Here is a 27,997-nt window from a genome sequence, read left to right as displayed (position 1 = left end):
TTTTAGAATAGTAATCCAGTAGAGAGATGAGTGGATTTAGACCAGGAACATTGCATTTCAAATCCTTACTCATTCGAGGAGTCACTTGGGCAAGTAACTCTCTTTCTCTGCCTTATTTCTCCATCTGCAAAGACTTCTGTTGCACCCCCACAATAGCAAAGACACTTAGCAAGGAGAGGGATACTACTTCTTAGTAGGGAGGGAAATACTACAGCTTCATGGCAAAAGTGGGGGTTCTCCAGCTCCAGGGTTTCTCTCTGCTGGGTAGGGTGAATACTGGAGAAAATGAAGGACAAGGACACACAGCTGCTTTCATATCCCCCTTTTCCTTGCCTGGTCTCAGAGAATTCGAGGCTGATGACGTTCAGTACTTTCTCCCGGCGACTGCTGGAGTAGTATCTGACAAAGTCACCCAGGCGCATCTTGAGGTCGGCCTGGCGAGTCACGTCAATCACATCAATCTCCTTGTCAGCTCCTGTTGAAAAAAGAACAGACACGCCGGGCAGCTCAGATCATGGGACAAGTGTCCGAGAGGGCTGTAGTCGTGGGAGATGGCAGCGCACTCCTGTTCTCACCCCTGCGAGCTTCACGGCCAGTTGGAATCTCTTTGCAGCGTTTCCCCACCAACATGGCGCAATGAACTATCAGAAGTTCAGCACTGCCAACATCTCCGCTCCTTTCCTCCAGCACCTTGGCCAGCAACTGCTATCGAAGGGCCAGAAACCCACTGCTCCCCATTACTTGCTGCTTCCACACACATATCTTTTGCCTTTGGGGTGGCAGTTGTGGAGCAGGAGGACAAGTGAGTGAGCATAGCCACGCACCCTCCAAGAGGCTGGGAAACGAATAATGGCTCTAGGGGGATAACCAACCCACGTGGCTAAAGGTAAGACTTCTTCTCCCTATTTATTCTCATTGAACACAACCACGGAAGAAAGGACGAATAAGATTATTCCCACAGACTACCATATAAGATGCACCTATAAGATGCACCTGACCATAAGACACACCTAGTTTTAGAGGAGGAGGCGCTGCATAGATTCAGATTCAGCTTTCCTTCTCTGCACAGCGCCTCTCCAGCGAAGCGAAGTCAGAACAGCAAGAGGCATCGCTGCTTTCGCTGCGCAGAGATCCCTCTTGCTGTTCTGGCTTCAGCGATAGCTGTGCAGCCTGCATTTGCTCCATAAGACGCACACACATTTCCCCTTACTTTTTAGGAGGGAAAAGGTGCGTCTTATAGAGCGAAAAAATACGGTATTTTTCTCTCCATGCAATCATACGCAAAATGCAATTGCAAGTAACCGCACCGCCTCTGCGATGAAAGGACAACATTACACCAAGCTGTGTGACTTGCTGGCTCCCTTTCCTGACTGCAATGAATGAAGCACCCAACACACAGGTCTCCTTTGGCCACTCTCCGGCAACGCTCCCCTGCTACTCACCCACATAATGCTCCACATCCCGCACGGTGAAGGAAGGCGGAGGAAGGGTCATGCCCAGCCCATCCTTCTTCAGGACAAGGATGGGGACGCTGAAGCTGTTCTCCTCCAGAAACTCCACGGTCAGCTGGGTCCCGCTTGGCTTTAGGATAACCTCATCCGCACTAGGGAAGCGGGGGGGGGGGGGGAGTCAGGCCAAGAACAACAAGCCAATCCCAAGTTTCTACCTCTTAGGTAACATTTTGCTGGAAGCTGCCCAGGAGAAACCCAGCCAGATGGGTGCATCTGTCACAGAGCACAGAGAGTCCACCACAGACTCAGCTGATTGCCCTAGCCTTCTATGTTATATGACTTGGTTTGCTATTTGCTGTGGTGGGAGGAGGCTCCCCCCCCCCCCCCGCAGCTGCAGCCTAGAAGACTCTCTTTGGAGACGCTCTGTGCAGCAGGGGGGTGGGGCAGGACCAAGGGTGTGAGCAGCTGCAGGGAGATTCCCCAAAGAGTCAGAAGGAAAGTCAGAAAACAATAAATAGCAGACCAGTTCATAAAACAAAGAAACAGCCTGCTATCAAGACTGTATCAGACCGTTAACAAGCTGCTCACTGGACCTGCTTTCTAAAATAATAGTTCAACAGACTACTGGACTTCAACCCATTGGAATGCATCTCTGCTTCATGATTAATGGATCCAAAATACCATCAGAAAAATGAACTCCAACCTTGAGGCAACAAATCATTCATACATTCTTCTTCCATATCATTTTTACTAAATCACCTTGGGGGGAAATCATCTCAGGGCTCAACTGCCCGTTGAGTAAGAAATCAGGATCACATGGAATGGTGGAAAAGCGTGAAGCACAATCTCTTTGATTGAAGAGTAGGTGGTGGAGACCATCTTACAGTCAGCACTCAAGAGGCACAGAGGCCACTCTGGGCTCACCAAGTTCAGCCAATCTATGGAGTGGCTCTGTAGTCCTGCACGTGAACTGCGTGAGGTGGACAATTGACCACTTGCTGTAATTTAAGTACACCACCACCACCAAGCCTCTTTAGCAGCTGAGTCACTAATAGCGGACTTTGAACCTGGTCACCTTTACTCAGGATAACATAGGTCAGGCATAGGCAAACTCCAGCCCTCCAGATGTTTGCGACTACAATTCCCATCATCCCTAGCTAACAGGACCAGTGGTCAGGGATGATGGGAATTGTGGTCCCAAACATCTGGAGGGCCGGAGTTTGCCTATACCTGACATAGGTGCTGACTTACCCTTTAATCACAATTACAGTGGAAATGAGAACATTTGGGTCGACTTTAGAAAAAGGTTTGAGCACTGAGGTACAAATATTGATGTCTATAAGTTAAAATTGGTTTTTCTAAAATGAATTAAATATAAAAAGGTTAAAAATTGGGGATAGGAACTTGTTGAACTAACAATCTGAATTGGAATACAAGAAGGGGAGGTGTGGGGAAGTCAGGGAAATATGGTATTGAAAATATGGAATTGTAAACCTTATGTGTTTTTTAATTTTTTTTTTCTTTTTTGATTTTTTGTATTAAATGTGGAAAATTTTAATAAATATTTAAATAAAAAAAAAGAGAACATTTGCTCTAAGCAGAGGCAGAGGGAAATGAACGTGAGATCCCACGGTGATGAAATCCTCATTTTAACTGTGGCTAAAGGAGTCCTGATGTTAAAAGAGCCCTGATGTTACAGCTGTACCATTCATTCCACCCTGCACAAAGTTGCTGGGAAACAAAGCCCCAGACAGAGAGTTTTTGCCCAAGCATGCAGGTTTGGAAGAAAAGGGGCTTATCCACAGTGCATTCTTGGCCTTCTGGAACAAAAACTTCCCTCTACCTGAACACCAGCTACCCTGTAACATGGATTTTGGAAAGTCTTCCTTCTTTCCTCTTGGGTGACCCAAAAACCACCAAGCATGTGCCCACCTAGGGAACGTCCTGCTGCGAAGTTCCTTGATGAACAGACTACTTCCGGTCTTCACCGCCTTGCCAACCTCTTTGACCGGACATGAGTCGGGCTGTTTTTGGGTCCCCCGGCGCCGCTTCACTGTCAGGGGGAGGGGAAAGCAAGATAGTAAAAGGTGGGGGGGGGGAGAAAAAGACATAAGCAGAGGAAGGTGACAAAGATATTGAAGGAGCTAAGAGAATACTGCTGATGAGGAGGTTACAAACAAACAAAACACACACACACCCCTGTAGTCAAGGGCCTACACATGAGTAGGTCTATGCTAAACAAAGAAGGGACATAGTAGAGTGTTAGAAAGTATATCAGGTTTGGCAAAAACCACCCTGTGGAAACCTCCAGCTAAAGGCGTCCTCCTAAGACCCTAAATTGTGGATCAGCTATTGGGCTAGACCAGGGACAGTCCATTTTTCAGCACTGTATCTTTCTTTAATAGCTGCATACATGAGAGAACTTGCAAAGCATAAGTTTCTAAAAACTCTGCACGACTGCTGGAACTCCCTTATCTCCACAATGATTAAACATGGAGATATGCCAACATCAGCAGGGATGATACACCACAATGTTCTAAAGCACAGGAGAACTGAATGAGATATTGGACAAAATTCAGTTTCCTACAACTCTCAGCCTTCATTCAAAAACAAACAAACAAAAAAAACCCACCCAAATTTCCACTCCTGGTGGTTGCAAAAGATTGGCTTGAAAGTGTGTGGGCAATACCTGCTGAAATAACAGAAGCCAGAAGAGTAGTGAATAAACTTTCCAGAGGATTGGACAGAGGTCCTTACCCCTCTTCTAAACTAACAAATACTGTAAATTACTTTAAAAAATAAACTCTGTAAAATAGTGGAACAATGCAAACTGTTTATGCAAATCTGCATAAACTGGAATGATGTAAAACAGTCAAAACGCAAACAGACTGTGCCAACTGAGATGAACAATACACATCTGCATAACTTGTAAGGGTTGCAGAACCAGCTTGCCTCAGTACAGAATTTTTATGTACTCAGTTCTGAAAAATTAAGTCCTGACTATTAGTCAAAAAGCACTGGACTGAATACTGGGTAACTGAAAACAGCAAAGCTGCAAGGGAGGCAGGAAATTTAGGACAGGAGTCCCTGAGGCACTGTGCAAAGCCACAAAAGCTTTCCCCGATCTCTGTTCTTCATCCTTTAGCAGACACATTGTGTTTTTATATTACAGAATTTCTCTCTCGAACCACAGGGAGTAGCACTTTTTAAAAAAGAGAAGCTCTCATTCATAGGGATTTGATCAATACACCAGATTTTGTGATTTGTGAAGAGACAGCATCCATGCAGGAATTAGTATACAATTATATCCTATTAAGTCTTCATCCTACTGAAAAATCACAGCAGGACCATAACTTACTGACAGATGGTCCATGAAGAAGTTGGCAGTTAGGGCAGTGATACAAGTCAATGTCGGCTGCTGCATCCTCTTCTACTCCAACACAGCTTGAAGAGAGAAAGTCAGTCACATACCTCTCCAAAAGACAGACAACAACCACTATAACAGGTATGGGAAGACTGTGGCCTCCAGCTGTCATTAGACTACAACTCCCATCATCCCTGACCATTGGCCATACTGGCTGAGGCTGATGGAGCTGGAGTCCAACCACAATTGGAAGGTCACAGGTTCTCCACTTGCTCCAAAAGAAGCAATATCCCCTAAATATACAACCACCCAGCCCTAGATGACCACCCTGTACAAGCCCAGAGACAGTTTCTTCTAACTCTGAAACACAGGAACTGTACCCTAAGTCAGAGCGCCTAGTTTGTATAATCAATGTCTCCAGTTCAAGGGCATGAAGGGGAATGGGACAGTCATCTGCCAGAAACCTCAAAGATACATAGGACACTTCACTTGGCTATACAGGTCCTTTCCAGTTTAAGGCAACCCTTTCTATTCTAAACCAGCATGTCCTGAGGACCTGATGGAATTGCAGCCAAATGCTTCTTAAAAGATAAACACCCCACGTTCCAACATCCACACTCTTTGTTTAAGAAGTTGCACCTAGTTGCTCATTTTTTAATCAACTGTCTGTCAGTTCCATCCTGCGACCTGGTAGTGAAGGCATCTTCACCTATTAATGTCCTACAAGGGAGTGAGAAATGGTTGTGTGAGAGGCTCTGCATGGAGTTGCTACCAGTTGAAAAAGATGCTGGCTAAATGAAGGAACAATCTGAAATTTAATCCAGATACGACTGTTGGTGATGGGTGTCTGACAGTTTGGCAAAAAACAGAGTACTCTACCATCATCCCTATGAGAGGAATTCCAGGAGCGAAAGGAGGCAGGTGACGTTCACCTCAGGACATGCCCCAGGTGGGCCACCCCTGGATGAACGACCAACAACCATCATGTAGAAAAGACCCTAATGTGTTTTTGATATGTTACTATTTTTATTTTATTTTTAAAATATGTACTTGAAGGCCACCTTGGTAGGATCTGTATCCTGAATGGTGGGATATAAACAACTGCAATAAGAAATAAATCTGGCACAATAGAAAGCAATTCTATGCTCACATCTTCCATGAAACATGACTGCACTACATGCAAGTGCAAAAAGAAGCTGTGTGGGGTTGAAACAGCACAATAGAAAAAGGATTACAGCTTCTTAAATTTTTGCTGCACTTCCATAACTTCAGATCCTGCACTTCTATAACTTCAGATCCCTTAATAGCCAGTATGGTCTGATATAAGCACATTGCTTACCTGTTTGGGGGAACGGCTAACTTATTTTAAGCCTCCACACCAACTGACACTGTAAGAGCTTAGGTCAGGGATGGGGGACAGGGAACTCCTATCATTCCTGGCCACCAGCCACACTTCCTGGGGCTGATGACACCTGAAGAGCTAGTTTCCCCATCCATGACTTAAGGCATGTCAACTGTTTAGCAGGTATAAACATGAAGTCCGCTGGTCAACTCCTGTTTCTATGGATGAATGTCACGGTCCCCCAATCGATTTCTGGCAACCATCCAGAAGCTTCCATGCACAAAGACAGATCAACCCTAAACACCAGATGATGAGGACACGCAACAGAGGAAGACCCTTCCTGCCTTCAAGAGGTCTCAGACTGGCCACTTTTAGGAAGCAAGCTTTAAATCTTGGCCTGATCCAGCAAGGCGATTCTTAGAGCAACTAGCCCTTTGAGAATTACTGGCATTCTACCCATACTCCTCATGAAGGCCCCCGATTAAAGGCAGCACCTCCAAGAGCAGACATACCCTGGATTTAAAGAAACAGGGGCTTTGGAGCCGCTGCCTCCAAATGTCAGTTCCCACCCAGTGCCGCCTTCTTCTCACCTGCCGTGGAACCAGTCCTGGCAAACGTCGCACTCGATCATGAAGCGGGTGACATCGTAGGGCAGGCGGCAGAGACAATACACAGGGACAGAGGCCATGGCGGAACCAAGTTCAAGCGAAGGAAGACCCTCCAGGAACCGAACGACGTCCAAGCGTCCGCTATGGCAAGTTGAAGGACGCGGTCATGCTGAGGTCTGCAGGAGAGCCAGTCTTGCCCCGGCTGAGTGGGGGCTAAATTATTTCATCCCCCTTACCCACTCCAACTCCCCAAGACCCAACTTCCTTGCAAAACGTGCTTGCTGGATCCTTGCGATGTCCGTGGCGTCCTCTTCCTCCCCCCAAACAGCAGGGCTCGGCTGCAGGCCGTCTCTTGAACCCCAAAGTTTTGACCTGAAGTTTCATGGGCTGCTTCTGATCATCCGAAGCCCTCCAAGGCAGCCTCCCCAAGTTGGCACCCACTTCCCCCCTACTGGGGGGGGAGACCCCCCTCGCCTTCCTGGGATAAACTTCCCAGGCTTATTTTTTCGGGGGGGGGCAGGATCCCTCTTGCATCTGCTGCAGCCCCAAACTTGCCCGCTGCCTCAGTTTCTCCCCACAGGAGATTCCCAGCTGACAAAGGCGCAGAGGGACGTCGCGCTCTCCGGGGCGACCTTCGGGTCTTGCTCCTCTCGCGCCTCTCTGGGTCAGCCCCCCCCAAAATACCCCCCACTTCCCAGCCAGGCTCCCCTCGACTCCCGGGAGGAGTCTCGTCCGGAGGGGCTTCCCTCGTCACGGCCAGAGACGCCTCGCCCGAGGCCCGCAGCGGAGGCGAAACACCGCGGACTCGCACGCCCCGTCCCGGGCTTCTTCCTCCCTTCCGGGCAGGAGCGCCTAACTCCACGGCGGGGATCGAGGCCTTCTGGCGCCCAAGCGGCTGCGCTGCTTCTCGGCGACTCTAGAGGCCTCGGCCAGGCCCGGGATCCTGCTCTTGCTCCGGCTCCTCAATAAAGTTTATTCAAAACCACGGGGGGGGGGGAGGGGGGAGGGAGAGACTCGAGGAGGCGCCGGCGGCCATCTTAGGGGAGGCGCAACGCGGGACGCTTGGGAAGCCATCTTGGGAAGGGACGGAAGAGAGGCCTGCGTCGTAGAGATACGAAGGTGTAGAGCTGCCGTTCCACATCTGAAAGGCGGGATAGACGCTATTCCTGCCCCTCGCGAGAGGAGCAAAACACCGCAGATCCCCGTTCGGCTCTTTAGCGCGGCCGCGCCGGGGAACTGCGGAACTCCCTGCCTCATGAGATCCAGCGCGCGCTTTTGCTCTGCTTTTCTCAGCGCCTGCTAAGAAGCTCATTGCTTAAGCAAACCTCCCCAGATGCTTAGAAAGTCGAGGCAATGCGAATCTGTTTCAGTATTTTGACTTTCGTGCTTGCGTGTTGCTTGCTGAGTTTCGTTGCGGGGGTTGTTGATGTGGGTTTTGTTGCATCTTTATTTCAGATCATGTGACTTGTGTGGAAATTATTCAGTTTGGTGGTGGATTCTTTTAAAGGCTTTTATCTACTGTATACGACTACTTTTCCTATGTTGTACGTTTCATGATTTAGCTGCCTTGAGCGTGGTTTGAACTGCGGAAAGGCAAAACGCAATTATTATGTATATGCATGTTTCAAAATGGTGATTTTTTTCGTTCTTATTGATATATCTTTTTGTAAACAGCTTTGAGGGTTTTTCGCTTTTCACAATGAAGCAGTGTGTAAATCTTATTAAATAAATGATACATAAACGGGACTCTACAGGTGAAACTCGAAAAATTAGAATATCGTGGAAAAGTCGAGGAAACAAGGGAATGAAAGATAGAGTACGGAAAAGGTGTGATGTATGTTTTTAAATGGTTATTGTTTTGTTTTGTTTAGGGTTAAGGTGGGTTAGGGTTTTGTTTAGTTTAGTTTAATATGTTTAGGTTGTGTTTTGTATTGTTTATATATTGTATTGTATTGTTTTTTTCCTCTTTTTGTTTGTTCTCTTTTCTCTTTTTTTCTTTTCCTTTTCTGTAATCTTTAAAAGTAATAAATATTATTTTTAAAAAAGTTCATTTATTTCAGTAATTCAACTTAAAAGGTGAAACTCATATGAAATAGACTCATCATATGAAAAGCTAGATATGTCAAGCCTTTATTTGTTATAATTGTGATGATCATTGCTTACAGCTGATGAAAACCCCAAATTAACAATCTCAGAAAATTAGAATATTAAATGAAATCAGCAAAACAAGGACTGCAAATAGAGCAATATTGGACCTCTGAGAAATAGAAGCATGCATATGTACTCAGTACTTGGTTTGGGCCCCTTTTGCATCAATTCCTGCCTCAATGCGGCGTGGCATGGATGCTGTCAGCCTGTGGCAGTGCTGAGGTGTTATGGAAGATCAGGATGCTTCAACAGCAGCCTTCAGCTCTTCTGCATTGCTCAGTCTCATGTCTCTCATCTTTCTCTTGGCAATGCCCCATAGATTCTCTATGGGGTTCAGGCCAGGTGAGTTTGCTGGCCAATCAAGCACAGTAATCCCATGGGCATTGAACCAGGTTTTGGTACTTTTGGCAGTGTGGGCAGGTGTCAAAGTCCTGCTGGAAAATGAAGTCAGCATCCCCATAAAGCTCGTCTGCGGAAGGAAGCATGAAGTGCTCCAAAATCTCCTGGTAGACGGCTGTGTTGACCCTGGACTTAATGAAGCACAGTGGACCAACACCAGCTGATGACATGGCTCCCCAAATCAACACAGACTGTAGAAACGTCACCCTGGACTTCAAGCATCTGGCATTGTGTGCCTCCCCATTCTTCCTCCAGATTCTGGGTCCTTGGTTTCCAAATGAGATGAAAAAGTTGCTCCTATCAGAAAAGAGGACTTGGAACCACTGAGCAACAGACCAGTTCTTTTTTTCTTTAGCCCAGGTAAGACACTTCTGACGTTTCTTGTTCAGGAGCGGCTTGACAAGAAGAATACGACATTTGAAGCCCATCTGCAGGATCCGTCTGTGTGTGGTGGCTCTTGATGCACTAACTCCAGCCTCAGTCCACTCCTTGTGAAAGTCCCCAACACGTTTGAATGGTCTTTTTCTGACAATCCTCTCCAGGCTGCAGTCATCCATGCTGCTTGTGCACCTTTTTCTTCCACACTTTTCCCTTCCACATAACTTTCCATTAATGTGCTTCGATACAGTACTTTGGGAACATCCAACTTCTTCTGCAATTATCTTTTGAGGCTTTCCCTCCTTATGGAGGGTCTCAATGATGGCTTTCTGCACAACTGTCAAGTCAGCAGCCTTCCCCATGATTGTGCTTCCTACTGAACCCATTGCAGGTGTTATGGATTGAGTACCTACTGCACCTTTTCACAATATTCTAATTTTCTGTGATTGTTAATTTGGGGTTTTCATCAGCTGTACGCCATGATCATCACAATTATAACAAATAAAGGCTTGGCATATCTCGCTTTGCATGTCATGAGTCTTTCTCATATATTAGTTTCACCTTTTAAGTTGAATTACTGAAATAATGAACTTTCCCACGATATTCTAATTTTTCGAGTTTCACCTGTAGTCTAGCTGCCGTTTGGTTGTGAAGAGAGAACTTGCATTATCTGCAATGTTAAGCTGCTAGAATCCACCTTTCCTCCAAGGAGCTACATGGTTCCCCTCTCCCCTCGATTTTACCGTTCTATCTTTTTTTCAAACTGCTTTGATGTTTCTTACAATCAGAGAGTGTGCAACCGTGAATGAATGTCCACCAGGGGCTCGTGGTGTTGCCAGGTGTTCTGCAAGGGAGTCCAGGGAAGAGTGCAGTGAGATGTGGCGGCTCATGCCTAGACAAAACAGTGGGTCTCCCTGGCCTAGACCTTTTGAGGGACTACATCCCCATCATGTCTGGTCATTGGCCACCCCAGGAATGATGGGAGTTATGTCAAGAGAGCCATGAGGGTCCCCTACCCACTGCTGTAGAATACTGTTTGCCTTGAATGTTGGAGTTTGAATGAAGATGGGGACGAGGACAGGCATGTCGAAGGCCTGTTTCAATATTGTAATACACTGTATTTTTCGCTCCATAAGACACACCCTTTTCCTCCTAAAAAGGGGAAATTTCTATGCGTCTTATGAAGAGAATGCTGCGCACAGAGGAGGGATGGACGGAAGCCATGGCTCCCGTCCTTCCCTCCTCCGTGGCTTGCTTTAAAGCAGTAAAGTGGGACAGGAAACGCTTACAAGGGTGTAAAGCAAGGACAGCGGGAGCTGTGTAATCCCTCCGCACCCCATTGGGATGGGCGGGCGCATGCCACCCCCTTGGGACGATGCTCGCGTGGGCAACGTCCCACATCCCCACAGGCAACATGTCACCACGCAAGATCCTCCCTCTGCCACTGGTCTTGCCAGTGGACAGTAGTGCCTTCCTTTGCAGAAGTGTGAAATTTGAAGGGCGGCTGTGGTTTGGTCCTTGTGTTGTTTACGAAGGTGTGAATTAGGTAGGTTTGACTTTAAATGGGAATTGAATCAGATTTCTCCCTCATATGAAAGCCCCCAGAGCTCTTTGCAAGGAACAAAAAGGAAGAAAGTCCCACTTCTTTTGCCTTTATTAAAATAATTGTGTAGGACCAAACCATATAATCCTTAGATCTAAGGGACTCAATGTGGGAAGCTCATATATTTCCATTGCCTGCCCCCCTTACTAGGGGATAAAGTCTCTCTTAATTTGTTAATGACAGTGATGATGGTTCTTAATGCCACTGTTGACTGCTGTTCACTTTGCAGTGGTACCTCGGGTTAAGTACTTAATTCGTTCCGGAGGTCCGTTCTTAACCCGAAACTGTTCTTAACCTGAAGCACCACTTTAGCTAATGGGGCCTCCTGCTGCCGCTGCGCCGCCGGAGCACGATTTCTCTTCTCATCCCGAAGCAAAGTTCTTAACCCAAGGTAATATTTTGGGGTTAGCGGAGTCTGTAACCTGAAGCGTATGTAACCTGAAGCATATGTAACCTGAGGTACCACTGTACATGGTTGAAATATTATTCTGATATACCAGTAGTTTATTAAATAGTTTAGTACAACATTTGATTCAGAATCCCCCCCCCTTGTTTTCCTCCTCTAAAAACTAGGTGCGTCTTATGGTCAGGTGCGTCTTATGGAGTGAAAGATACGGAGGTCCACTGCAGGCCCAGCCCAAGACATTTTGGCACTTGAGGTGAACCACAAAACGGCATCCCACTGCCCAGAAGAAGGGACGAGTGAAGATCTACAAGTGGCTGACCCAGCCTCCAAGGAGAGCGGGCAATGTGTTCCTTGGAGGCCAGATCTGCTGCCCCTGTGGACAGGTTTACATACACTATACATGTTTTAAAATATCTGCAGTTCTGCACCGCACTTTCCTTTTCACTCAAGTAACTTGAAGTTCTTTGTTCAATGGGTCTACTCCAAGTATGAATTAGATGGACGTCACGCCAAATGAGTGGCTGCAGGGACACCATGAAGGAACACCTGAAATTCGGATGAGGCTGAATTCTTCACTTCTCCAGAGCTGCAGCAGACACATAGCACCGAAAGTGACACGACACCTTTCTTTCAGACCTTGTACCTTTACAAAGCTTAAAACACAGGAGTACAAACACACCATTTATTTATTTTTTACTAAAAGAATAGAATTTATTAAGCACTGTAAGTCTCTCTCCATCATCAACAGATGAACAACGCGCCAGGATTCCACCAGCAAAAAACATTCCCAAAAGACACCCAAGCTTTCTGATTTGCAAACCTACTGCGAGTTTCCCCTGATTTAGAGCAACCTGTCCAAACTTACACTGATTAAAAAACCCAACAACCTATGGAGCTTGGTGTGGGGTGCAAGGATTGGGGAGATGGGGATTTGTTTATCAAGGTTGGGGTAGTAAAGATAACATTTATCCATCCACTAAGAACAGGTGTTAATATAGCATAAAAAGAAAATCCATTTTAAAAAAGAAGGGAATAATGAATTTATCCCACATAAATAAAGCATGAACTTGCAATTGACAGGGGATCACTAACAAGAAAAGAAAAAATCAGATTTACTCTGTTCATCAAAAATTGGTTTGTATGCTTTTTTTCCCTTTAAAGCTAAAATCTCAGGCTAAACATTTTAAAAGGTGGTCATGGGGAGATATATATGGTAAAAATGCAACTTCCAAGGTTATTCAAAGAGGGTGTGTGAGGGGAAAGATTGGCTTAAAGTAACAACTGAGATTGAAGTTTTTACTTTTAAAATCTTACTAGGCATTTAGTTACTATCAACAAAGCATCTACCAAAATACAAGAGCAATGGTTATAAGTCAGAAAAAGTGTACATCCCGTCTGCGAGGGTAATATTATAGACAGATAAAGTGTACGCGGGAAGCGGGGGTTGGTCTTTCAAAACGGAGTCAGAAAAAAATTCTAATCTTAAAAAAAAAAAACCTAGAAAATGAGCGACGCTATCTGACTTTTTGCAATGAGCGGTAAATAGCAATTAAAGACTGAAAGATCTCTAAACAGGTGTGTGTTAGATTTCTTTTAAACAATAAAAATGGACTTACAAAATAGATTGGTGTGGGGGTAATTGGAAGGATTAAAATTAAAAATAGAAGAACATGCATATTTAGCAAAATACATGTCAGGTAAGTTAGCTACTATAATGATTCAACTTCGGTAGTAAAATTATGCTAACAAGATTAAAAAAAAAATTGTAGTTAGCTTATGATTCATCTTGCAGCTTGATCCTAATAACATTTACTTGGAAAGAAACACCATTATTTCAGTGGGCTTACACCCAAGTAAGTATACTGAGGATTTGCAGCCTAGGTTACAGTTGCGTGATAGGGGGAAATGTTGGTGCTTTGTGCCAACTGGCCACTGAGTGACCCTGTGCCTTCCTCACAGGCTCTAGCGTACACACGTTTAATCTGTGGACCGGGATACCCCTATTCCCCTCCACAAGAATTCAAGTCCCTGTCGTAATGTTTGTCTGTGACTTCCCCCCAGGGACCTAAGGGCTCGCTTGCTTGTTTGCGTATGAATCCAAGGAAAGGTGGAATTCTAAACGACATCAGAAAAAGTTTAAAAGCTGCCCCTGAAAAGGCTTTCAAGTCTTTTCAAGTACTGTTAAGTATATTTGGACAAAAAAAACCCTCTAACTGGTTGGCTAAGTTGACCAGTAGCCATCCTTGGGAACGGCTAGCCAGAGTCATATCCCGCATTGCTGCCTTAGGATGGGATGAAATATTTGGAAGAGAAATGCAGGAAATATTGGTCAGTAGGCTGGCTTTAAATGCCCCCCCTCCACCCCACCCCCCACAAAACAATGAAGGCAGCATACTAAAATCCATGCCTTTGATTGTATGGTTTAGATCCTTATGAAGACTTCAAGAAACATGCTTAGAGGAGAATCTTGAATTGGAGCCTAGTACAGGAAGTTAAAAGTATTAGATTTGTTCCCACTTCAACTCATATTAGAAAGGAACCTTTCTTTATCTTAGAGGCTGCGCTATTTTTCTAGAAAAAGAGGTGCCGGAACTCACCATGAACTCCTCCCTTGTTCTCTTATTATGGCAACAGCGCCCACATAAGAGGTGCCAGAACTGAATTCCGGTGAGTTCTGGCTGAAAAAAAGCCCTGCTAAGAGGAAGAAGATTTGGACACAGGAACATATTTCGCCTTCCTTATGAGCATTTAAGGTCCACTGCACAGTGCAGGGGAAAGTCATATTACTTCAGTTAATTCTCAGCATCAAAGTTAGTAACACAGCAATTATTTCTAATAAACATGATCCCTACAGCTGTTTTTAATGGACCTTACTCCACTGGGGATCAACGGCTCTGAATGTGGGATGCAGATCCAGTGACTTCAAAGGAACTCTGCCAAGATTGTACCATCCAAGGATCCAGCCCTGGAGAGAGTCCAAAGTGTTACACAGGCCAAATGAAAAGCAAGAACGCCGCATTTGAGAGCTCCGCTCTCAAAGAATGAACAACGCAACTCAACATAATCTTTGGGTCCAACTGATGCCACAATTACCTCAGGGTCACCCTCACAAGGGAAACCTGATGTTTGTTCATGATTAGGACATTCATTTCACAAAGTCACAATCCATTCAAGCTCTACATTTTTGCCTCTTTGTCATACAATAGCTCCCACAGGCAGCACTGCAAGATGCTTGAAAAGTCCTTAATTTTACAGACAGCCTGCAATGCTAAGGTGACTAATTTCTGGAAACGTGGAGAAAAGAGGTCTCATTACAGAGGAATTCCATTACAGAGGAATCCTGAGGAATTTTATTTCTGTGAATTCTGATGCAAAGTGACCCGATCCAGACCCCCTGTGAATTAGAATTTAGTTATCCTTAGATTTTGCATTTATCTGAATTAATGAGACACAGGGATTGTCTCAAAAAAGTAACAAAATTCCTAGTTTAAACGTTTAGAAATGTATATACAGAGTTAAAATACGTTTTTAGATACAAATTTTCATATGGATTCAAATACGTTTTTAGATACAAATTTTCATATGGATTCAAATTAAATCCAGAGTAATGCAGAAACTGAATGGAATGGATTTATGAATGAAGACACATGAAACAGACTGATCCATCCATCGCAAGGCCACGTACTGACCTCCCCTTTTGTGCGTCTTAGGATCAAGAGAAGTATATTCAGAGTTATTATATCTACATTCAAGGACTGTAGCTTTCTGGTCTCACAAAAGGATCTGAATTTTGAAATCTGCAGTTAAAAAAAAATTGAAGTTTACAAATCAGGGCTTCATTATTATTATTTTTAAATAAGCAATTTTTTTTGTTATAAAAATAGCTATGGGGCCATCTAGTTATGGCTAGGCGCATTTGCAGAGACTCCTGGTTCCTGGCTCTATAGGCACCTCCGATATTAGCTTCAGATTCAAAAGCTGCAAGAAATGGGGAACCAGCACTGTTTCGCCGCAAGGTTAAATATGACAACATAAAGCTGCTTTAAGAGTTAGAAAGAGCCCTCTTTCAATAGTCAAGTATCATTTTCTCAAAGGACTTTGGCTCATCTCATTCCAACCAAAGCAGAGCCACCTTTGCCCAACAGTCATAGCTGAACTACACTTCTGATCTACGAGTGCTATCAACACCAAGGAACGAAGGCTTCTCCACTTTCCCCAGAAGCAAGGCTAACTTCTACAGGACTGCAAGTTTTAGAATCTTCCAGCTCAACCACAGCAGACTTATCTCAGTGCCTCCATAGATCATTTGCGCTTAGGTGTGGTGATGCCTGAATTCTTGTATCACACAAATTGCAGTCTCCAGTCTGTACATGACCAGCTCCAATTCCGCATGCTGGAGCCAAACCAGTCTGGTACGGCTTGGGGGGAAAAGGTATTTGCTTAGCTGCAGTACATTCTAAATGATGGGGAACCAGACCTCTGAGGGCAATCATCCGGTTATTGCTTCTCATTAGGTTTATAAAAGATAGGTCAGGTTAGCTTGACTCTTGCATCATAACATGATGTCCATCACATCAGAGATGCTCTTTTACATTCAGTAACACTAGTGGGAATGGTAGCATTATCCAACTGCAATTAAACTAAGTCCATAGATATGCATGAAGTGTGTTTTGTCATTTGGATTTATTATGCAAGAGAAACAAACCTAGGAATTTTCATCTACCTCTTTGGCTTTCATGCAACACTGAGCTTCAAATTAAATTCCTCAAGATTAATGATCCCCTTCACACCTGGAAGTATCCACAATTCTCACAAGAGATATTTTAAAGATGCATGTTGCCTGCTACCTTTTTGGCTGAGCAAGCAGTGAGCAATTCCGAACAATACCACATCCGTTTTTGAATTTAAAGGAAAACTTATCTAGGATTTTTGTCAAGTGAATCTAGAGTGGAGTGACTTCAAACTTTATTTTGCCTAGCTTGCAAAGAAGAGACCAAGCTGAAGTGTACTTCCCACAGTTAAAACAAGATAAAATCTAAAATCTTCAGATACCGAATTCTTCTACCTGTATAAATTATGCAAGTAACACACATTTTCAGTCTTATTCTGCATAATTTATTCATTTTTGAAAAAAATGTTTTGCCAAATTTAGCCTGGTTCTAAGGGTCACTACATAGGGGAGAAGCCCTACCCTTAAAATGAAAAACTTATCCAGCCACTCCTGCTACCCACAAACTTCCGAGGTTTATTTTAGTATCCATAACAATGAGAAAGTTTTGTTTTTAAAGACTGGGCTTCTCAAGATGCTGAATTCTGTACCCAGTATCACATTCTGTACTCCCACAGAATCACGGAATATATAAATGTTTGGGATAAGGGCTTCCCAAAACTTTCCAATTTTTGGCTCCATTTGCACCATACATTTAAAGCCTGGCTTCCCTCAAATGATTTGTTAGGGTGCCAAGGGCTGTTAGGAGACCCCAATTCACATCACAGCTACAATTCCCAGTGTTTCCTGGCAAGAGGAATTGTTACACCACCCTGCTTAAAGTGCTATGGTACTGTTTCAGATGTGTAGTACAGATGGGACCACAGTGTAAGAGGGCTAATTTGCACCCAATAGTCACTAATGCCTACAGTCTGCACAGACAGACAGACAGAGAGACAAGTCAAATCAATCCCGCCACCTAATCAATAGCTTGCCTGGTGGCATTGCTAAGAGGTTAAAAAAGGGGAGCCAATCTGCTCCAGTTGCAAAGGTTTCAAGCAGTGGAAATATGGTATATAAGGAAATGCGTCACAGAAGCCTGTGACACAGATCCAGCTGCTCCCCTGGGCTACATGATATCAAAGCAATATAGCTGCATGCTCAAAGGCCTGTGCGACTGCAGGCATGGCTCAAGCAGGCAGGCGTCTTTCTAGTTCTGGGGCAAGACCTCAGAACTGGCAATGGTTAAGTTGCTTGGAAATGTGTGCCATTGGTCAGGAGAGGAAGTTGTCTTCCTTCCCAGCAAATACTGTCAAAGCTAAAAGCAACTGAAACACCCCCAAGAGAGAAAGAGAGTGTTAAATCCTTCCTCTCAAATTCACCATTTAAAGTTGCAATCCCACTCCTCAAACTTCATATGACAACTGCATGCCCAACTGAAGAGGTTGAACAGTGTCTCATTTGTGACAGGAAGTATTATCGTGTAAGGAAGATTTACATTTACTCTTTACACCTGGGAATAAAGTGTTTTTCTGTTATCATCAAGCCAAACCCAGATCAGAGGACGTTCAGCGACAGGGCACAATTAAAACTTAAAACACTTCCTTGTTCTCCACCAGCTTCCCAAGACTGTTGGTTTAATCCACTTGAGGCTGAAGCAAGGGCCTTTTCTGAAAACCGTAATTCTAAAACCCTCGATATGCAATTTTAAGTTCTGTCTTACTTTACAGTCATAGCATACCAATGAGAATAGGACTGAAGACGATTCAAAAAGGAATACACCCCTGTCTACAGCTGCAATTTTTCAAAATCTACACTGGGTTCTTTCTATTGCTTAATTAGAACATTTAATGCTTAATTAGGAAGATTTAATGGTGAGATTCATAGTTCAGAGACAATGCCTTTTTGCTTCCTATATATACTGTAATCCCAGATCATACACCCTTTCTAGTAAAATCATTTCTAGGAGCTGGGAAAGATCTTTCCTGAAAATTATTAGCTGAAAATACTGTTCTTAGTGTGAGTTGGTTCATCCTGTTACCACTTTACAGAAAAAATGGGGATTTAACACTCAGATTTGATATGCAAATATATAAACAAAAGAATGTATGTATGGAAGAGTCAGGTTCTGGAAGCCTGCAATGCTGAGGTTAAACAATACATTTACTGTAGTATATACCTACTGCATTTCTGAATTTCAAGAGTCTATCAAGATTCCAGTAGCGACAAGCCAAATTCTGCAAGGGACTTGAATGAACACTGGACAAATTTCAATTAAATATATGTAACAGATTGAGACCTATTCGGAGATCACAGTAGAACAAGGATTTCTGACTCACATGTGTTTAACAATAGCAACAGCAAAACAAGTCTGTCTAACTACTAAAATGAAGGAAGTATGTGAGATTACCAAGAGTGAATGGCTCCATTCACTTCCTGTACTCTAAATCAAGTCTGGGATATGTAATTCTGAAAAGCATGTATTTTGCACTAGGGTCCTAGATCTTGATTCAACAACAAAAAACCCAAGTAGATTCCACAGTCCTGAAGTTTGATGACTCCCAATTAAAGACTGCAAATGGACTGGGAAAAGGCTTAGAAACACATGGGTAAGAAAAGAAGGTCAACTGTGCCAAAAAACCTCTCCTGCACCCTTCCCATCCCACACACCCCTTCCAAATAAATGTTTGATGGACAAACAACAGGAAACAGACATTCCCATTATGCCCTCCTGTGAACATCTAGCTAGTTGCCACTGGAAACAAGAGTACCAAAATTCTGGTTTGACTCAGCTAGCTCTTCCATTCTCAGAAATGTCTGGTGCGTTGCACCTCCATCACAAAGGCTAGACACCTGTTTTAGAAAACTGAGCTTTACTGGAATCCTCACAAGACCCCAACAATTAAGGCTCAGACAGAGCAATCTGACACCTGTCTATTCAGAAGCAAGTCCCACTGAATTCAATGAAATGTACTCTGTGCAAGGGGGGGGGGGTACAGGATTACAGGCTTAAAGCCCCAATGAAAAGGGGATTGGAGAAAAGCATGGGCCATAAAGCTATCAATGGCTACTAGTCATGATTGCTAGCTTGCCTCCACTAGTATCAGAGGCAGAATGGAGACCACGATTGGAGAGGGTCTTGCCTGTGGGGCTCCCACTGGGGCAAACAGGTTGCTGGACTAGATAGGCTTTGGGTCTGATCCAGCAAGGGCTTTGTAAATTCCTCTTTTTGATCACAGGCTTCACCCAGCTTTGGAAACATCTAACCCTAACAATAGAGAATCAGAAGCCTTTGGGGGCAGGTAGGCTTTGGTGATTTATGTATACAGTATTGCAGAGCCCCCTAAAATGTGCTTCTGCTTGGATACTTTGTAACATATAAATCTGGCAAAATGTTCTTCTTTCTGGATTCCTACCCACCCTGCTATTCAGAACAGAACTGCCTGTTATATTTTCAGCAAAAGAAAACGTTTCCATTTTCAATACATTTGAACAAACAGGAATTTCTAATACTTGGGGAGTTTGGTTTTCAGCTGCTTTGAACAACAAGATAGGAAAGGGTCCCCACTGGGGTGCAGGTTAGGTGGGTGAGAATCAAGCTGCCTTTAAGAGCTTACGATTCAAATTACCTACCTGCACTTTAAATCAGTGCCCCTCCAACCTCTGGAAACCCTTCCTCGCTTCCTAAAATCCTGCCTGGTTCCCCAGCTATACAGGCCATCCTCTTGCCCATCCTCTTGCTCTAGATGTCAACCTAAATAGAGCATTGCCTTCTCCCAACTGTTGGCTACAGAGTTCTCACTAGAGTTTCTGATACAGAGAGGAGGTGACTTTTTCTAGCAGCTGTAGGTCACACCCCACCCTAGAGGTCCAGCACACCCCATTCCTAGAGGAATCTTTCAGCCCCTTGGAAGATCCCAACACACAGTATGAACACCACACCGTAGGCCTTAGGCACATTTTAACTGCCCTTTTACGTTCAGAAAGAGATTCCTGAGTGGGTGACAGGGCAGATTCCCCTCCCACCTTTTCCCAAAGACTCTTGTTGTTGCTTCCAAGCAACTGAAATTCAAATGTATTCCATCCCTGAACTCCATCCAGCTATCAAGGTTAGTAGACATTTACAGAACCGACATCCCATACTCCTTGGGAAGGAAGGGCAGGATGCAAATTTAATAAATAAATAATAAATAAACTTCTGCCCATGGATTTGTCGAAAGCCCTTGTCAAAAGGATCTACAGCAGCGACCATCACCATACCCTTGTGGCAGTTAATTTCATACGCTCGTTATGCATCGTTAGGAAGTACTTTCTTTTGCCTATACTGTTCGTGGTCAAGGAGGCAGAAATAGCCACCAGGACATTTTTTTTTCTGGCCAACTGTTTTTCATCTGTTCCTCTTATGGTAGAATCACAGGTGGGGGATTCAGCCTACTGGAGAATGGATTGATTGATTGATAGATAGCAGAAGGCAGAAATAAAAATCAACACACATTTCAGGTTGGAGTGGTCATTCTGACACTCTCACAATCTAGTAATTGAGGCACATGCCATGGAAGATGTCAGAAATCAGACTGCATGGACGTATGCAGCTGGAAAATTGGTTAGAGTTCTCTTTTCAACAGAACTTTAATCCTGCTCACCCAAACTCCCACCTCAGTTATATGATGCTTCACTTTAAAACCACCCATTTTATCCATTCTATATAAGCAAAACTGTGTGTACTCTGCACTAAAAACAACAACCCAGACAGTTTCAGTACACAGTCTCTCTTGTGCCATATGTGTGTGTGAGAACTGGCTTATTTTTGCAGTTACAGTGGTACCTCGCCTCGGGTTACAAACTTCATTCGTTCCGGAGGTCCGTTCTTAACCAAAAACCGTTCTTAACCTGAGGAGTTCTTTCGCTAATGGGGCCTCCCACTGCCATTCTCATCCTGGGGCAAAGTTCTCAACCCGAGGTACTGCTTCTGGGTTAGCGGAGATTGTAACCTGAAGTGTTTGTAACCTGAGGTACCACTGTATTCAGCTTCTAAAAACTTTTTTCCAAGAGAACTGTAAGACGGCATTGGACATGGATGGAATGAAAGGGGCAGAAACGAACGGTGAGAGATGGGGAGTGGGGGGGAGATACCAGCAACAAGAAAAGCAGTGGCAGTTGTGCAAGGCCCTAAAACCTCCCCAGCCATCTCACAAACGCACTGAAAACCCTGACTAGCTCTTCTAAGAAACCCTTTGAAAACATTTCCCTATTAAATATCAGTGGATTTTTGTTTCGTTTTAAAAAAAGATAGTTGTTGCTTTGAAACCAAAAGCTGTGATTTGAGAACACCAAGCCCTGCACTGATTTCGAGATTGTTTGCTGAAGCTGCAGGGTGCACACAACTCAGCCTATAGAACAGTATATCACTTGAACTGCTGTATGTTCTCCTGGGTTACCCCTCCCTCTCTTGCCCCCCAAGGCTCTGGGTCGGTTTGATTCTTTTGACTTCCAGCCTCCCCACCACCCGCCCCATGGCAACAGGGGGCCAATCCACCCTTAGCCCCAAACCCCTTTACAGCCCCAGCCCTATTCATTTGCTCACAGTCCTGGAATTGTAACAGTAAGTGCTCGTCCGCTTGAAGGATAAGAAGTTTTCTGTCTGATATCAGGAGGCCTGGTTCATCCGCCCCAGCAGCCCTGTTAGCAGGGCCAACTGCTGGCCGCTGGGGACGCAGGTCCTTTAATTCACAAAGAACGCATAGCGCATTTCGGAACGCAAGTTGTCTCCCGGGAACGTTTTCACCCTTTCCGGGCTTGCCACGTTCATATTTATATATAGCTCTATTAACGTTATATATAAATATAATCTCTCTTTTTCTCTCTCTTATATATAATAAAAAGCACAAGCCGACTGCTATACACACTTGGGAGTATAAGGTGCAGTAGCTGTGCTGCTCTCTCTCTCTCTCTTTTAAAAATCATTGTCTTTTCCTACACCCCCCCCAAAAAAACTTCGCTCCATGCTGTTTGCCTCCATCCCCCCCGCCCAAGCAACACTGCTGTTTGGCCTGCTGGTGGGGGAGCTGGCATGAAATTAACAAGGCAGGCAGGAAAAATCTGCCCCTTTTTAAAATAAAACCTTGCCGGCTTTTTCTCCTTTAAAAAATATCCCATTCCCCAAATCCAGAATTACCATAAATCTTGCACCCTAAAAACAACTCCCCCCCTATAAAATTAAAAAAAAATCAAAACAAATTCAAATAAAAAATTTAAAAGGAAAAAAAAAGTGCCGCCCTTTGGGATCCGATTGGCACAATGGCAAATTCAAGGGGCAGAGAGCAAAAAGTGCCGATGTGGTCACCCAAGGTGGGACACGAGCCCCAAGCCATCCCATGTCACTCCACCCCCCTCCAGGGCTGCATCTGCTACTCACAGGGAAGAAGAAGCACCCAGGACACAAACCCTCCAAATGCAAGTTGTCAAGAAAGCTCTGCTCCCGGACCTCCCCACCACTTAACCATTCTCACCAGCTCAAATGTTTCCATTGTGGGGATTTGCAGAAGTGGTGTATCCTCCCCCCCTCCCCCAGCCCCACTAGTTTGCAACGCCATGACACTTCTCTCCACCACCCCACTGTCAGCCAATCGGACCCACGGCGGCTTCCATTCACTCCTCTTTCTGCAGAGCTGGGAAGGAAAGCTTGTTTTCCGGGCACCGTTCAGGATCCCCGCTCAGCGTCCCGAAGAACGGGCTGTTGTTATTGCACGAGTCAGCGTCTCTGGCTAAGGCACAAGGTGATGTGGCTGAGGGGCAGGCTCCAGCCCCTGGGTCCTCGCCCACTGTGGGCGTGGTGCCCCCGTTCCCGTTCACCTGGGACTGAGGACGGCTGCTGCTGTTGCTACTGCTGTTTCCACCATTGTTGTTGTTGTTGAACTCTGGTGTCTTGGCAGTTCCTTCTGCAGAGCCCTGGCAAGTACAAGAGGAGGCCTTTAGCGGGGGTTGGAGTTGGAAAAAGTAAGTAGAACACCCAGGTCCTGGGATATTGACTAGAGAGATCCAACCTAAAGATGCAAACACTTCTGAGATGGGGACAGAAGGCTGCTTCTATCAAAATCCTTTGCCTTGCATGCAGCATGACAAACAGAGTCCATACTGTTTTCCAAACCAGTCCACGAGGTGAACTCTTTTAACCTCAGAGCCACTCGTCCACCTGCATCACACTGCCAAATCGTGAGGAGTTTTTTCCATCCCAAAAGATGCAAGATAATGAAGCTAAAGGTAAAGGGACCCCTGACTGTTAGGTCCAGTCATGGCCGACTCTGGGGTTGCGGCGCTCATCTCGCTTTACTGGCCGAGGGAGCCGGCGTACAGCTTCTGGGTCATGTGGCCAGCATGACTAAGCCGCTTCTGGAGAACCAGAGCAGCGCACGGAAACGCCATTTACCTTCCCGCTGGAGTGGTACCTATTTATCTAGGTAAAGGTAAAGGTACCCCTGCCCGTACGGGCCAGTCGTGACCGACTCTAGGGTTGTGCGCTCATCTCACTCTATAGGCCGGGAGCCAGCGCTGTCTGCAGACACTTCCGGGTCACGTGGCCAGCGTGACAAGCTGCGTCTGGCGAGCCAGCGCAGCACACGGAATGCCGTTTACCTTCCCGCTATGAGGCGGTACCTATTTATCTACTTGCACCCGGAGGTGCTTTCGAACTGCTAGGTTGGCAGGCGCTGGGACCGAACGACGGGAGCGCACCCCGCCGCAGGGATTCGAACCGCCGACCATGTGATCGGCAAGTCCTAGGCGCTGAGGTTTTACCCACAGCGCCACCCGCGTCCCTCACCTATTTATCTACTTGCAATATAATATGAAATACAATAACATAATAAATATAATATGACATATAATAACAGGTGCCAAATAAAAGAAAGCAAAAGTGGAACGGAATACCTTGAACTAAACATAGGGGGGAAATTCCATAACAGAATCAAACATAATAAATTAATGTCACCCCCCAAAAGCTGCAAGACGTGAAGTCCAAGGAGAGAAACAGTTCTCTTATTTCTCATATCCAGGTAGCTCTTTTCCACCTAGGAGCCATTCAATAGACAGGTGAATTTCAACCTGGTATTCTTTATACTGAAAGGCTTCTTTTGCTGGCGATGGGCTAAAACATCACCCTCATTTTATGGATGGAAAACTCAGCCACCCCTAGAAGGAAAAGGAGCTGAAAATAAGCAGGCCAAAGAAAGGAGGATCTTGGTTCTCCCAAGGTGGGGATAGACCTCCAAGAGCCCTATTTTGCAGCATCCATTTTTATTTCTTCCAAAGTGTGCCTCATAGCTGCTGACACGAAGAGTACCCAGAGTGTGGGCCATTGCAGCAAGTGGTATCCCTTGGCAGCAAGTTGGCAGATACTTTTAGAAGAACAGGGAAAAGAGGATTCACCAGTGACATAAAAGAGGGTTTGGACACTGCACAGGGAACAACAGGGAAGGCAGGGACACATACTTGCTTGCTCACTTTCTTGTTTCCTTTGGAGATTTTTCCAGAGTTATCACGACCACGGCTGCAACAGAAAAGAAAGGTTTTAATGAATGGAAATGAGTCATTTTATAATGTTCCCCATCCAAAGGAGTAAGTTATTAAATTGGTTAGCTTAGTACAGTATCCTAAATCTCAAATTGGTTATATATCCTTTTATCACAAAAGGTATCTGTTAAAATCTAATTGATGAAACAATTAATTCGTTAAAAAGGCAGATTCATTCGGCTTTAATCTTTAATTAATTTTAAGATCTTTCAACTTGCTCTGGATTCTCCCCACTCAATCCCGATTTACTGGTCTTCTCGTTCTTCTCCAAAACTGTTGAGACTTGTCTTCCCTTTCCTCAGAACGGTGCAGAATCCAGCGGCCAGGCTCCCCACTCCTCACTAGGAACCCCAAATCTCAAAAAACTGCAGGGGACAAAGGGAAACAACACCCTTTCCTGACAACCAAGGCTATACGAAGCCAAGGTGACTCGTCTAGTGGCACCTACCCTTTCCCTGGGCCTCCAACGGATACCACTTGCATGCCGAAGGAACCCTGCCCACGGGACGGCTTGCTTCCAGCCCACTGGCCCACCACCATGCCAGCAATCTCCAATTTGCCTCCTTGCGGTGGGATAGGGTGAAGACCTAGGAAAAGGGAAGAATCAGTAAGCAACTAAGCAGAGTAGGCTGGTTTGCCCCCTAATTTGATCACCTGCACTGACAGCTCAAGGTCAAAGCATGAGAGTTGGAAAGAAATGGCCCTACTGCAAACTCAACAGAGATCACTGCACAGACAGAGGGCAAGCGAGGAAGCAAAACTGTTTCTGGGACTGTACTACTTTAGACTGCGGGTGGGGAACAGCTTGCCTAAAAAGAAAAGAAACCCACCCCTACCTCAAAGATTAAAAAGTGGGAGGGGGGAGCCTGCAGGAGGAAGTTTGTGCAAATTAGATCAAGAGCTTCCTGTCAGGGCAAATAGGATATGATGTAACTCCCAGTGGCTGGCTCACTATTTGCTAGAGAGAAGCAGGCTATATATCATATGAAGCAAGCACGTAACAGAGGCAACTGGAAGCACAGCAACTTACCTGTGAAGCCTCTGGTCCTCCCAGGGGCTGAAGGCTGAACAGAACCAATGGCGCGAGGGTAGAGAGGCATAGGGTAAAAGGATGGGGCCATGGAAGATACAAAGGGTGGAGGAGGGAGCAGGGGAGGCGGAGCCTGGCGGTTGAAGTTGATGCCTTCCAGGATGCTCTGCCTCATCTTCTCTACCTTGGACACCTGTTCATTCTGTGGATCAAGGAGGAGTAGGAGGGAGACCAAAAAATAACTGAACCAGAGTTTGATGGTATTATAAAAGTGCCAGACACTTCCCGCCACCGTATCCCTCCAGTAGAACTGTATCAAGGTCATGTAGTGTAACTAGGGAGGGCCAGTTAGGGCAGTTTGCCCTGGGTATGATCTGGGGAAGACGGGTGCCAAGGGCACATATTATGTGATGAATTGACAATTATCTGAACAGGCGGTAGAGAATGTGATCCGGTTGAAGTTAAGCACTTTGACTCCCCCACTGTAATCAGTAGGATGTAAAAATGCCTAACAAGATTGAGAGCCTTGTGGTGTATTCTATTCAATTAAGTATGTTCTCCAGATAGGACTGAAGCCAGATACCAGTTTGCTCAGAGGCTTGGTCATGGCAGCAGGCCAGGCAAAGTGGCAGTTTCTCATTAGCTTTGTGCCTGCAGCTTAACAATACACAAAAAAGCACATTCAGCTGTTGAAGAGGAGAGGGGGGAGAGTAACTAAAGGCATTAGACAGCAGCAGCCAGAGAACTTTTGACAACACTCTTAGTTTCACCTACAACTAGGAGGTGAGCATGTGTAGAATGCACAGGAACAACTAGATGTGGTACTGAATCAAAAACTAAGCAGCAACTCAGGAAGTCAGCAGCAGGATCAACTGCTCAGCAGCCACTTCCTTCTAGTAGTGATAACCCTTACCTGTCCATCACACAGGTCTATCAGGGGTGCCTTTTCCCACGTGGCTTTGATTAGCTTGCTCTGGAAAAGCTTCCCGTCAAAGTAGATCCATGGGCAGCAATGTTCCCAAGGGACAGGCTGCCCGCATGCATCGTTGGCGAAGAGGGCTGTGTCCACTCCACTCATAAATAGAGCAGCCAGCTGAACTCCCCGGGGATCCAGCTTCTCAATCTGCAATGGAAACAACATACCTTCAGCCATCAAGGAGATCATTTTAGTAACAGTCCCCCACTTTGTCACGGAGACCTCAGTTACTGAGTGAGTTACCCACAAGCCTGTATTTGCAATGCAGGAGAGAGCAACAATGAGGCTTAGCACAGGAAAATGATAATGATGGTGTTGATGATGATGATAAGTATCAGATGGAAGCCCGAGACACAGCACAGGGCTTTCATTTTCGACCTCCAAAGTCAACCAAGCCAGACCTACTCGTATGAACATCACAGGGTTAAAAAGAGGAGAGCAGATGTGTCAAAACTTGCAGGGATCAGCAAACGTTTTCAGCCACTGTCCCTCAGACCTTGTGGGGGGCCGGACTATATTTTGAAAAAAAAATAATGAACGAATTCCTATGCCCCACAAATAACTCAGAGATGCGTTTTAAATAAAAGCACACATTCTACTCATGTAAAAACACCAGGCAGGCCCCACAAATAACCCAGAGATGCATTTTAAATAAAAGGACACATTCTACTCATGTAAAAACATGCTGATTCCCAGACCATCCGTGGGCCGGATTTAAAAGGCGATTGGGCTGGATCCGGCCCCCAGGACTTAGTTTGCCTACCCATGGTCAAAAGTGTCTTTTGAGGTCCCTGCTCTCACCAACCCTGGAGAGATTAATCTACTACATAATGGGCCAGAAGCAGGAACCGGGCGCAAACACCCCAAACCAAAATTTGTCAGGGCTCAGGCTTGTTCCACCAAATCTTCCCATCTCTCATCAGGGCAGACCTCTCTCTGCCAGATGTTCTCTGTGTGCCAAACTTTTAGTGGCTCTACACTGGCCAATGCGCTCTGGAGTCACGGCTCATGTGGGT

At 45.2% G+C, this 27,997-nt stretch overlaps 2 protein-coding genes across 3 annotated transcripts in view; both read right to left on the bottom strand.

The window, feature by feature from the left end:
* The window catches only part of PHF8 (PHD finger protein 8), a 28,792-nt gene extending 20,905 nt beyond the window's left edge, over positions 1-7,887 (bottom strand). The window contains exons 1-5 of the mRNA XM_083593027.1: positions 6,748-7,887; positions 4,810-4,895; positions 3,384-3,504; positions 1,443-1,603; positions 334-475 (exon numbers count right to left, since the gene is read on the bottom strand). Coding sequence (XP_083449153.1) covers positions 334-475; positions 1,443-1,603; positions 3,384-3,504; positions 4,810-4,895; positions 6,748-6,845 — 608 coding nt within the window. The 5' untranslated portion in view covers positions 6,846-7,887. The remainder of the gene's footprint in view (positions 1-333; positions 476-1,442; positions 1,604-3,383; positions 3,505-4,809; positions 4,896-6,747) is intronic.
* Positions 7,888-12,380: 4,493 nt separating this feature from the next.
* FAM120C (family with sequence similarity 120 member C) overlaps positions 12,381-27,997 on the bottom strand; it is a 36,092-nt gene continuing 20,475 nt past the window's right edge. Inside the window, exons 12-17 of one of the 2 annotated variants that reach the window (XR_014542975.1) lie at positions 26,919-27,128; positions 26,006-26,207; positions 25,424-25,562; positions 24,895-24,952; positions 17,337-23,355; positions 12,381-17,304 (exon numbers count right to left, since the gene is read on the bottom strand). Coding sequence is in view for 1 of the 2 variants with exons in the window: in XM_083592942.1 (XP_083449068.1) it covers positions 23,056-23,355; positions 24,895-24,952; positions 25,424-25,562; positions 26,006-26,207; positions 26,919-27,128 (909 nt within the window). In the remaining variant the exon portion in view is untranslated. Of the gene's footprint in view, positions 23,356-24,894; positions 24,953-25,423; positions 25,563-26,005; positions 26,208-26,918; positions 27,129-27,997 lie in introns of both variants that reach the window. The other variant, XM_083592942.1, reaches the window with a different exon arrangement.

This window comes from Podarcis filfolensis, assembly GCF_964270895.1.
Source record: "Podarcis filfolensis genome assembly, chromosome: 17".
Classification (NCBI taxonomy): domain Eukaryota; kingdom Metazoa; phylum Chordata; class Lepidosauria; order Squamata; family Lacertidae; genus Podarcis; species Podarcis filfolensis.
This window is presented reverse-complemented; position numbering and strand designations above follow the sequence as displayed.